This window comes from Bos mutus, chromosome 17, assembly GCF_027580195.1.
Source record: "Bos mutus isolate GX-2022 chromosome 17, NWIPB_WYAK_1.1, whole genome shotgun sequence".
Taxonomy (NCBI): Eukaryota; Metazoa; Chordata; class Mammalia; order Artiodactyla; family Bovidae; genus Bos; species Bos mutus.
The window spans coordinates 17,220,609-17,233,070 of record NC_091633.1 but is presented as its reverse complement, the minus strand read 5'-3'; the positions used below and the strand labels follow the sequence as shown (position 1 = coordinate 17,233,070).

General features: G+C 43.0%; 1 protein-coding gene across 10 annotated transcripts in view; it reads left to right on the top strand.

Annotated features, from left to right (window-relative positions):
- LOC102279848 (acyl-CoA dehydrogenase family member 10) overlaps window positions 1–12,462 on the top strand; it is a 46,979-nt gene that overhangs the window by 21,818 nt on the left and 12,699 nt on the right. For 4 of the 10 annotated variants that reach the window (XR_011467449.1, XM_070386149.1, XM_070386156.1 and 1 more), the window contains exons 1-4: window positions 1,940–2,079; window positions 2,895–2,963; window positions 4,868–5,049; window positions 10,272–10,672. Coding sequence is in view for 9 of the 10 variants with exons in the window: in XM_070386149.1 (XP_070242250.1) it covers window positions 2,896–2,963; window positions 4,868–5,049; window positions 10,272–10,672 (651 nt within the window). In the remaining variant the exon portion in view is untranslated. Of the gene's footprint in view, window positions 1–1,939; window positions 2,080–2,894; window positions 2,964–4,867; window positions 5,050–10,271; window positions 10,673–12,462 lie in introns of those variants that run through there. The other 6 variants (XM_070386151.1, XM_070386150.1, XM_070386154.1 and 3 more) reach the window with 4 other exon arrangements.

Below are 12,462 nucleotides of genomic sequence, written 5' to 3'. Positions count from 1 at the left end.
TGGGGACCCAGAAGCTACCAGCACCCGGACCACCCCAGTGCTTTGAAGCGGGAGAAACCATGTGAGAAGGGGTCTCCATCCAGCTTTCTACATTTGGGTTTTCATTATTAACCGGTCCATAGGGACAGAGTGGACACTACAGTACAATATTCTGTCCTCCTGGCAAAAGGGAGTATCATGGACATTTAACCGTCACTCTTCCCAGCAGATAAGAAAGATTAACGTGGTTAGGTAGTAAATGGAAGGAGGAAACTCATTCTGAGGCTTTCTCATCAGCTGACTTTCTGGTTCCCAAGTCTTTGCTCAGGCTATTAAAAAATATTTCTCTCTAAAAAGTACCCTCATAGAGAAAAGGCAGGAGGAGAGGTCAGGGTTGTCTGGGGATCCATGCTCAGTATTCTCTTTGAAACCAGGTCAATAACCCAGAGACTGCAGTAAAGGAATTGGAAACTCTTTGGGGATTTCCATTGAGAATGGCTGTTCTAAACATTCGCCTTATGAGAAAGACGATGGAAATTCCCAAAGACTCCTTGGAGAAGTACCTCAAAGACTTACTGGGGCCCCAAGTCACAGGTAGTTAAGTCTCTGCATTTTGGTAGAGGGCTAGGCTTTCAGCCTGGCTCTCACTTTCTATCCTGGTGGAATATGCTGGAGATAAAGATGCCATGTGGTGAAGAAAATAGCCATTGGGCCCTGCAGACCCAGGTGCTGCTCTGTTTTGCTTGGGAAGAAGCACTGACCTCCTTTGCTACGGATCCCCAGAGCGTACTTGGCCCTTGTTCCACGTGAGACTGTGGCATGGCAGCAGTCACCTGCAAACAGCTGTCCTGGGGGAGAAGAACTTGCAGTATGTGCCTAGGGTGTTTGGGTCTTTCTGATATTTTTGAGATGACAGCTTATTTTGTGAAGGTGACTTAAAAGTTGCAGGAGTTTAAATGAGAACATGTCTCCATCTCTTCATAGGTTGCTCTCTCATTTTTCACATTCCACCCTCAGAAAAACAGGTGATTCATGAGCTTTTAAAGAAACTTCTACCTGGGCATAAAATTTGGCCTCCCGTTTGATCCTTGAAAGTTCTCTTTCTTTGCATGTAGCTTCATGTGAGGATGTTTTCTAGTGATCGGATTGTTCCTAGAGCCTCTACAGAGCTGAGGGACCATTTTGAATCAGACCAGAGTTTGGGTAAACTCCGGGAGTTGGTGATGGACAGGGAGGCCTGGCGTGCTGCAGTCCATGGGGTCGCAAAGAGTCGGACGCAACTGAGCAACTGAACTGAACTGAACTGAGCCAATTCAGACAAACTCCCATTTCCTGCTCCTTTGACCAAGTGAAACAAATCTGTGTGTAGAGTTCATATCATTCTAAGACTAGGGTTAATTAGGCTGTTTCTGCAAGGGAGCCTCAGAGTTTAATCTTTGTGGTGGGAAATCACATCTCCCCAAAGCTGCTGTGGTTTGAGCTGTAGGCCTCTGCATAGCTCCTTTCAGCTGTCACACCAGTGTCAGGTGTGGTGTGGCCGAGTATGGGGTGAGGGACACACAAGGGCACTTTTCATCCTTGGCTTAAAGTATTCCATTTAGCAAGATGGGTTGCCATGACTGTGCTTATGGTTCATAAACAGAACTATAAAGCTTTTCTTTACGGTGCAGGAGTTGGCAAGACGGACAAAATTGGATACTTGTGAAAGTGAAAATTGTTGTGGTGTAAATCCAGTGGCCTTTGCCACACTGCAGCGTGACATTCTGGACTGAAGCTGGGGTGGGGGGTATGCCTGGGATGCAGTCATCTCTGATACCCAGGGAGGAGATGCTTTCCTTACAGTGCATTCCAAATCAGGATGCTCTGTGTCCATGTACAATACTCCTTAGAAAGAAAGAATCTCTGTCCACATCTGTCCTCCAGAGCTGGTTTGAGTTTTCCTTCCTTTCAAACTTACAGGCCCATTGGAACTCCTTCAGTTTGATCACAGGCAGTCAAATCCCACCTACCATGTCAAGCCGGCTAACCATCAGCTGGTTCTGAGGAAGAACCCCCCGGGACACTCCTTCCATCTGTGCATGCAGTAGAGAGGGAGTTCAGGTAAATTCTCAGGGCGTGTGTGTGGAGTGGGGTGTGCTCTGTCTCCAGCCTCCACAGCCCCACGCCTGGGCTGGCAAGTCAGTGCCCCATCGAAGTGCCTTGAGACATTTAAAATTACAAGTATGACTTTCCAAAATTATTTTAGATAAGAACATGTCACCTAATTTTATTCAGGAGATTGTTTTTTCTCTTTTCTCCGTCTAAACCACTAGGAGGCTAGAAATTTTTGGAATTCTACATAGGTACTTTTTATGCAGTTTATTTACTTATTTTATATTTTTGGCTGTACTGGGTCTTCGCTGTGGCGCACGGGCTCTTCATTGCAGTGGCTTCTTCTGTTGCAAAGCATGAGCTCTATCTAGGGCACGTGAGCTTCCGTAGTTCTGGGGTGTAGGTCTAATTACTCTGAGGCATGTGAGATCTTAGTTCTTGGACCAGGGATGGAACCCCTGTCCCCTGAGTTGGCAGGCAGATTCTTAACCACTGGACCACTAGGCAAGTCCCTAAAGATTGTCTCTTATAAACAGTACCTATTAGGTCTTGTGTTTCTATCTGGTAGGACAATTTTCATCTTTTAATCAGAATATTTACTGTATTAAATTTAATGTAATTATCAGTATGTTTGACTTAGGTCTGTAAATGAACCATTTTTTGTTTGTCTCATTTGTTTTTCTGTTCTCCTTGCCTTCTTTGGTCGATTGAATTTTTTTAAGAGTTCCATTTTAATTTATGCATTTATTAATTTTTAAATCAGAAAAATAATTTCAAGACAATTTCATCACTTCAGTCAGAAGTTCATTCGTTTTTCTTGGCAGGATGATGGAAGCCCTTGTAAATGCTGGAGCCCATAAGCCCAAAGTTCTTCACCTCTGTGAAGAGTCAAGGTAATGTCCAGATTTACTTTTTATGTTGTATACTCAAGGTACAGAAGAGAAAAGCCCATATAATAACTCTAATTTCAGTTTTCTAGAGTAAAGAAAAATAAAATTTGGGTAGAAGAGAAAAGAGATTTTATAGGAACCTCCTGTTTGGTAGAAAACATCTTTTTTTTTTTTTAAACATTCTAGAAATATATTTCCATCAAGTTGCATGTTGTTTGTTTTTCTTAGTTTTTTTTTATTGTGGCTTTCTAAACTTCTAAAGTTGCTTTGTAGTATGCTTTTAAAAATAATTTTATGGATTGATTTTTGGCTGCGCAGGGTCTTCGTTGCTGCACCCGGTCTTTCTTTAGTTGCGGAGCAGGAGCTGCTCTCTAGTTGCGGCACACAGGCTCCTCACTGCGATGTCTTCTCTTCTTGTGGACCACAGGGTCTAGGGGGCGGGCTGCAGTAGTTGAGTCTCTCAGGCCCCAGAGCATGTGAGCTTCAGTAGTTATGGTACCTGGGCTTGATTGCTCCACGGCTGTGGCATCTTCCAGGACCAGGGATCGAACCCATGTCCCCTTCGTTGGCAGGCAGATTCTCAACCACTGCACCACCGGGGAAGTCCCTGTAATATGCTTTTTAAGTCTGTGTCTTTTTTCTCAATTTTTAAATTATGAAAAATGCGAAACTTACAGTGTAGGTGAAAGAAGAAAAAAAATAGCATAATAAGCACCCACTTATACTTCAGCTAGATGGAAACATTGTTAACATTTTGCCATATTTGCTTTCTATATATGTGTATGTATGTATGTAAGTGTATTTTATATATATAAAATATTATAGAAATAGTAATAATTACATAATATAATTTTATAAGATAATATTGTCTTATAACATTTAATAATTTTGTTAAATAATTATAAAGGATTATTTTGTAAACAAATATATATATATGTATGCATATATATACATATATATTTTTATTTTTGTTTTTATATATATTTAATTTTTTTGCTGTGGTGTATGGCATGTGGGATCTTAGTTCCCTGACCAGGGATCAGACCTGTGCCCCCTGCATTAGGAGCATGGACTTTTAATCACTGGACCATCAAGGAGGTCCCAATAAGTATCTTTTTAATAAATATATATAAATAAGATTGAACCTTTAGAAGTAAGCTGGAGGCAGCATACATCTCCTAAAAATAAAGATATTTTCTTTCATAGCAGTATTACATTTAAGATAATTAAAAAGAATTGTATAACTTAATATCTTATCCATGTTCAAGTCAGGATAAACAATCCTAATGGTAGAATTTTCAAAACAACTTTTTAGAGTACTAAGCTGATTTCTAGGAATGATGAAGAGATGGATTAATGACATTTTGTATGCCATTCAAACCACTGAATAATGATGAAATTATATCTAACGGGAAGGGATACTTATAGAATCTTCACTGGAGCCAGACACATTTCAGACACTCCATATATAAATTTTCTCCCTTAATTCTTATAACTGCCCCTTGAAGATTAAGAAAAACAAGCTCAGAGAGGTTTACTATGTTCCTCAGGATCACATCGCTAGGAAAGGCAGAGGTGGGACTTAAGCCTGATTCTGTGTGACTCTGACCCCCTCTCAACAGTTGCTTTCCTATATTATCACACTTAATCCCATTCTGATACCTTCTACAAGTGGACCAAAGAGAAGAGAGGCATGCTGGCAAGGGAGTGTAAACAGGGATGTGTGTGTGTGTGTGGATTGGTTTGCAGAGGGAATACTTCTAACCTCTGCTTATATGCAGAAGAAAAAGGAAGCTTCCAGTACTCCCACCCAGCATTCAGAGCTTACACACAGGACAGAGCAGTGCCCTGACTAATGGCCTGCCACATCACAGGCCACTGAAATACCCTGCTTGTGTCCCTCCCAGCATCGTCACCAACCCCTTCTATCTGATGGAATACTGCCCAGGCCTCATCAACAAAGACCCCTCTCCGCCAGGCTTGGAGCCCAGCCAGAGGCGGGCCATCTATATTGCCATGAACAGAGTCTTGTGCAAGATTCACAGTGTGGACCTCAAGGCTGTGGGCCTGGAATACTGTGGGAAACACGGTGAGCACGGGGCCCCTTGTCTTCTGTGCTGACGTTTCCTCACTGGTCCTCTGCTTTCTGGATTTGGATGGTATCAAGGTATTAACGCATCAGCCTTTTCTAATTGTGAGGTGGGCTTGTTAGTTTCCTGCTTGGAAAGCCCATTTCATTTTGTGGAGGTGTTGCTTACCTAGACATTTTGTCCAGGGATAAATACCTTCATGAACTACAGAATTTCTCCTCCCTGCAATTTTTATCTCACTTTATCATTTAAACCTTTCTTTTTTTCTGATACTGCCCAAAGGTAGTTAAGATACCTACTTTCTTCATTTTCTGCCCTTTCCCATAAATATTCTTTTTAACAGGGATAGATTTTTAAAACTCCATTGTGCCAAATATTTGTTTATATAATTTGCTTCTACTTTTTTCTTTTCTTTTCTTTGTTTCTCAATTTGAGTTCCTGCTCATTCTTGTGAGCATTTGTTATCATCAGGTTTTTTGCTTTCTTTTTTAAAAAATCAGATTTATTGAAGTGTAGCATTTTATGAAGTTTGACAAATGGACACGATTTGTAGGTTTGTTTGTTTTTGGCTGCATCGAGTAGCATAGAGAATCTTAGTTCGCTGACCAGGGATTGAACCCATATCCCCTGCAGTGGAAGCCTGGAGTCCTAACCACTGAACTGCAAGGAAATCCCCATTAATACACATAGTTTATAATCAGCATCACAATTGTCCCTATACTTTTGCATGTTGAATCTTTATCATGAGCCAAAAAATTGTACTTCTGCCCTGCAGAGTTCAAGATTTTCTAACTCTTGAGCAGTTTGCATTCCTGTGGCTATGGTTAACTGCTCAGTCGTGTCTGACTCCTTGCAACCACATGGACTGTAGCCCGCCAGGCTTCTCTGTCCATGGGATTCTTCAGGCAAGAGTACTGGAGTGGGTTGCCATTTCCTTCTCCAGGGGATCTTCCTAACCCCAGGGATTGAATCTGTGTCCCCTGTGTCTTCTGCATTCAGGATTCTTTACCACTGAATGACCTGGGAAGCCCATGCATTCCTAGCTGTGGTCAAAAAGAATCTGTCAGCTAAGCTGTATTTTCTTCTTTCTCTGCTTTTAACCAAAACACCTTTGTTTTCTGTAGGATCATATTAAGGGCTGCTGTATGTGTTCAGTGTACATCAACTTCCTGACATACTTCTACCAACTTACCTAAAATCCTTTCACTCCATAGACACATGATCTGAATCCTCAAAACTCAAAATTTGAGACACTTTGCTACCACAAAGCAGGCTTGCCAACTTCCAGCCCCAGTCGAGGGGGTTCTCCACACCTTCCAAGTACATCCAGACCCATGTCATCCTCCCATATTTTAACCTGTTGACCAGAGTTACAAACTCTGTCAGTGTTGCCTCTGTTTGGTGGTCTCAAAGTAAAACTTTTATTATTATTTATCTGAAATTCAAATTTAACTGAGTATCCTGTATTTTATCTAGGAGCCCTCAGTTCAGTTCAGTCGTTCAGTCGTGTCCGACTCTTTGCGACCCCATGAATCGCAGCATGCCAGGCCTCCCTGTCCATCACCACCTCCTGGAGTTCACCCAGACTCATGTCCATCGAGTCGGTGATGCCATCCAGCCATCTCATCCTCTGTCTAGGAGCCCTAGTTACTAGTAAAATGGCCAGTAGGCAAAGACAACAGATGTTGCCTATATTGATCCATTATTTCAGGATGGAAAGAGCCCTGGACAAGAAGTCAGATGCTGATTTGTGGGGTGACCTTGGGCAAGCCCCATTATTTTGTCATAGTTTTCTCAAGAGTAGAGGTTATGTAAAAAAGCCCTGCCCTGCCCCTCTCACAGCACTGGTGTGAAAAGCACAGGAGATGGCAGCTGTCCCAGTGCTGTGAATGCAGATAAAGCCTGTCACATGAAGCAATGGGCAGTGTGACATCACATCCTGCAATGGAAAGAGAACAGTTTAAGGAGGACTCTCCCACGTGCTGAGTGGATCCTTTGCCTTTTAGTTTTAAAGTGCTTTTTACAGTGACCTATTAGTGTGACAGAGACAAAGTAGAAATATGGTGTCATTTTTTGTGACTCAGGACCAGCCTCCCAGGCTGTGTTTTCAGCCTGACAGCATAAAGCAGCTTCCTCAGATTTCACATTCACTGATCCAGCTAAAGGGGCATGAGATCTTCCTTTTCAAGAATCCTGCAATTTCTAGAGTTACGTCAGGAGCCCAGCTGCTGGGCAGGGCATTGGCTATATATAGCTAATCTGCCATCTGTGTAAAATGAGTATACTTAAAATTTGAATAAATATAAATGTTTGTTTGCTGAAGTGAAAAAAATCTCTGAAAGGACACCTAAGACTGGTCATGTTGGTTGCCTTTAGGGAAATGAGCTGAGTGGCTGAGCAAAGGGGTGGGACAGCCTTTCCCGCACCCCCTTTTGTCACTGTAATTTCAAGGCATGTGAATGTATCATTTGTTCAAGAGAACACATTTAAATTTTTTTAGGCACACGAAATGATCTAATCAAGGAGACTTTTGACAAAGATGCTTTAGGTCCAATCTAGTTATCACAAAGAACCTTTCCACCAAGGACCTGCAGAGAGCATAATTCCCTTTTCTCATCCCAGAGGGCAGGCTGCTTTGGGGAGGAAGGGCATTAGTGCTTGGCAGGCTTGCTCAGGACCAGTGGCCAACAGCAGAGACACAGGGACAGCTGCACCTGCTTCCCACAAGAAGGGAGTGCGCACAGCGCTGGGGTGGTGTGTGCATGGGGGGCGGGGGGACATCCTAAATCCACGTAGGATATTAACCTGAGGGGCCCTTTCCACAAAGGTTCAGCTCCTGGTTTCTTTAGTATTTGATTTCTTAGGATAATTTTCAAACTTAAGAAACATTCAATAGTGCTGCGAATAACTGTATGCCCATGACTGATTTTAACAATGATTAACTTTTGCCATGTCTGTTTATCTTTCTCTTTCTGCATCTGTCTATTTGCATGATTAACAAAGTGGTACAGACCCTGACACTTGACTTTTAAGTGCTTCATTATGCCTTCCTAATAATAAGAACATTTCACAGTACCATTTCACACCCAAGAAAACTCATCGTTTTCCCCAATATCTAAGACCCAGTCCATATTCAGATTTCCTCATTTCCCTCCTTATATCTTTTATAAGTGAGGTGGGTTTGTTTTTGGTTTGTTTTTTTAAGTCAGGATCTGATCAAGGAACCTAGAACAGTACCCCCTCTTTTTTTTTTTAATGAATTTTTAAAGGGACCAAGTCAGTTGTCTTATGATTTGTCTTGATTATTACCTTATGGTTTCATTTACTACTATGGACTTCTTGTAATTCCCAAAATTGAACTCTAGTTCTAAAGGCTTGATTTTACTTTGAGTTAAAACCTTTCATAGGGACTTCCCTGGTGGTCCAGTGGTTAAGAATCCACCTGCAAATGCAGGGGCCACAGGTTTGATCCCTGTCCAGGAAGATCCTATGTGCCTCGGAGCAACTGAGCGCATGTGCCACAGCTACTGAGCCTGTGCTCTAGAGCCCAAGAACCTCAGCTACTAAGCCCGAGTGCCTGGAGCCCAAGGTCTGCAATGAGTAGCCACTGCAATGAGAAGCCCCAGCACTGCAACAAAGAGCAGTCCCTGCTTGCCACAAGTAGAGAAAGCCCACATAGAGCAACGAAGACCCAGCACAGCCATAAACAAACAAATTAAATAAGTAAAGTGGTTCTTAAAAGATTACTCGTTACAATAAAAAAAAAAAAAAACCAGCCCTGCTGGATTCTCCAAAGGACAGGTGACTGAGTACTCTGAGTATGCAGTTCACTCCAGAGAAGGAGACCAGTCTCTCTATCCTTGACTTCAAGCTTCTGGGGAACATTTTTCTCTAGATGAGGGGTGAGGGCTTGGCTTAGAGCCATGGACCTGATATGTTGTTTATTAATAGTGATAGTAATTGTCATTCGACAACAATGACAGTCACAGTAATAACAGCCACAATTCATTGAGAAGCCTTCTGTGCCAGTGCTGTGTTTGGCACGTTATAATATGGACTTCATATGGCCTTCACAGGGAATATAGGTGTCAGTACACTAATAGTACTGATGCATCAGTGGCAGCTTAGAGGTTAAATCAACTGAACAGCTTGACTATGAACCAGGCAACTCTAGAGTAGAAAGTATGTATTTATGTGGCATTCAAGAAAAGATAAACTACAGGAATAGATCTGTGTTGTCCCCCGGAGGAAAGGAGAAAGATTTGATTACAAAGGGACACCATGTAACTTTGGGGATGATAGAAATAAATATACCATTTCTTGAGGGCAGTGGTGGCTGCCTGACTAAACTCACAGAATTGTATACTTTACAAAGACGATGTATGTCCACTATACCTTAGATTTTTTTCAAAAATCATTTTAAAAAGGCTTGATGCATGTGTTAAATAAAGAAAACAGAGCATGGGAATTCCCTGGTGGTCCAGTGTCCAAGACCCCACTCTCCCAGTGAAGGGGGTCCTTGTTCCATCACTGGTTAGGAAACCAGATCCCGTGTATGGCAACTGAGAGTTCACATGCAACAACTGCAAATCCCACATTCCATGGTAAAAGATCCACCTTGCCACACCAAAGATGGAAAATCCTCCATGCTACAACTAAGACCTGGGACAGCCAAATAAATAAATATATATTTTTTAAAGATTAAAAAAAAAAAGAAAACAGATCATGTCTAGAGTGAGTTATGTGATGATGACAAATGTGTTGATCTAGACAAAATGGTGCCCAGAAACTAGCCATTAATCCAATCCCCTGTGACACTGTTAGCAACATCATGGCAGGGCTCCCTATAGCCCAATATGACAGCAGAAGTGCTTTGGGGAATTCCTGATTAGTTTATTTAGGAAAAGAAGAGATAAAGAGCAGGAAGCAGGCCAACTGAGTCCAACTTCTGGCTCCCAGCCCATGGAATGTAAGCTTGGACCCATCTCCTCCATATGACCCGGATCCTTGTCTGTAAATTGGGGATTGAAACACTCGTGTGTAGCTCCAGGAATTCAGTGAGCTATAATAACGCATGTCAGGCACTTAGCACCAAGTCTGGTACATGTCAAGCGCTCAGCAGTGGTAGTAGCCACTAATGGAACAACAATACTGTCAACATTACTACTCTTAAGGGTTGTTTGGGGGGTGGTCCTCACTGGTTTTCTTTGCTTCTGCTTAGGGCAAGCAAGCTCGGCGACTGTGAAACAAACTGGAAAGCTGACTGAATTTATGTGTAACCTGGCATGGGATTTTCCAATCAAAGAGGGGTTCCAGGTTTTCAAGGAGATGCTGGCCACCAAACCATTAATGGGGTCCCACCACTCATGGTCCAGGCCACAGTCCCTGCTGAGCACCCCAGGCATGAGGAGCTATGTCACCTCCACAGACTCTTCTCCAGCTCATGCCTCAAAGGGAGCTCTGATCTTCTCTCCAGAAGGCCTTCCCCCCCGAGTCAGGGAGCTATATCAGCGGCTGAAGGAGTTTATGGAACGACATGTGTACCCCGCTGAGCCGGAGCTACAGCGTCACCAGGTCTCAGCTGAGAGGTGGACCCCCTCCCCGCTGGTCGAAGATCTCAAGGTAAAGCAGCCTTTCATTAGCACAGCCCAACCTCAGATCGTCCACTGGCCATATCTGTTCCTTCTCGGGCAGTTAAGAGATGGAAGAGTTGAGTTCAATGGTCTCTGCTGCCACCACCACTAGAAAGAGCCAGCTCAGTTTCACTTCATTGCTCTTTCTGTGTGACCACGTCCCGGCCTGATACTCAGCCCAGGCAGAGGAATGCCGAATCTGTGGCTTATAATCCTGAGGAGCGTGGACTCATTTTATGCATGTCTGAATCATGTAAATTTGAGACTGACATAAATTGCATCAATTAAATGACGCTCTCTTTAAAGAACCCATAACATCAAACCTAAAGCGTCACATCAACTGTAAACTACGTTTATGCTCCTGACATACAGTGACATCAGTTTAGTGTATAATGGAAATACCTGCTGTTCTTTTTCAGGATTGGTCTTGGCTTGTGTTAGTTCTTAAGTTATCTGAGGTCTTCAGGAGCACATATTCTGCCTATGATGCAACCATCACCTACATTAAAAAGAAACGGCATTGAATTTTGTTCATAGTTATAAACCTATTGCAAGGTAACCAGAGTTCAAACATGGCAAGAGTAGAAAGAGTTCATGACCTGGAAAGAATTCTCTAAAATTCTTGGGCCTCTGAGATAATGACTGTCAACAATTTGATTTATAGGCTCCCGGCTCCTTTCTTCTGGTACATAATAATACATATTATTATCATTCCTGTTGTAATGAAAATGTGTTATGCACTTGAAACTTCCAGTTGTTTTATGTTATTTAATGATGTATCCCATGTCAGTGCTTGGAGATGAACCCAGGCACTGGGACCACATCGGGGATGCACCGTAATTTATCTACCCTGCCCCTGCCTGAGTGACACTGTGGGGATTTCGGTCTAGGTCACTCCAGGTCACTGAAGCAGCAGAGTGAGCAGCTGGTTGCTAACATGGACAGAGAGGCTGAAGAGCCAGCTGAAGGAGACAGTAGAAGCCAAGGGAAGGCCGGCTGTGGGGAGCCTGGCCATGACTGTCACTAGGGCAGTGTCCGGATGCTTTCTCAGGACTCCAAGATTGAGGTGGGAATTTTCAGCCAGTCACATGTAGGTCCCATGCTCACATCTTCATGCCACTGAAATGTCTACAGTGAGAGAGCACTCCAGAATAAGAAGGGGCTTGGATCCTGTGCAAGCAAAGGGTATCGAATGCTGTTACATACTTCTGTGTTCACTTACTGTTTCTACAGTGTCAGTTTAAGAAAAGAGTATTTGTTGCTCTGGGTCTTCTTTATGGTGCACAGACTTTCTCCAGCTGTGGTGCACATAGACGTTTTTTCCCTCTTGTTGCAGCGCGTAGTCTCAGTAGTTGTGGCCCACGGTCTCTAGAGTACACGGACCTTAGAGTGCTCAGGCTTCTCTAGTTGCAGCCTGCCAGCTTTGTTGCCGCACAACACATGGGATCTTAGTTCCCCCACCAGGGATTGAACCTGTGTCCCCTACATTGGAAGGCAGATTCTTAGCCTCTGGTACCAGGGAAGTCCCTGCATGAATTCTTTGAAGTAAAAATTCTGGTCCAAGGCTAACATTTTTAGTTGTTGTTTGCTTTGGGTTTGGATGGTTGGTTTTGTTGAACTGCACCACGTGACTTTTGGAATCTTAGTTCCCTGAATAGGGATCGAACCTGGGCCCCTGAAGTGTGAGTGAATCCTACCCACTGGACTGCCGGGGAATTCCTGAATGAGACCATTTTAAGTTTTGACAAATACTGCCAAATGTATATCAGAAAGCTGCTT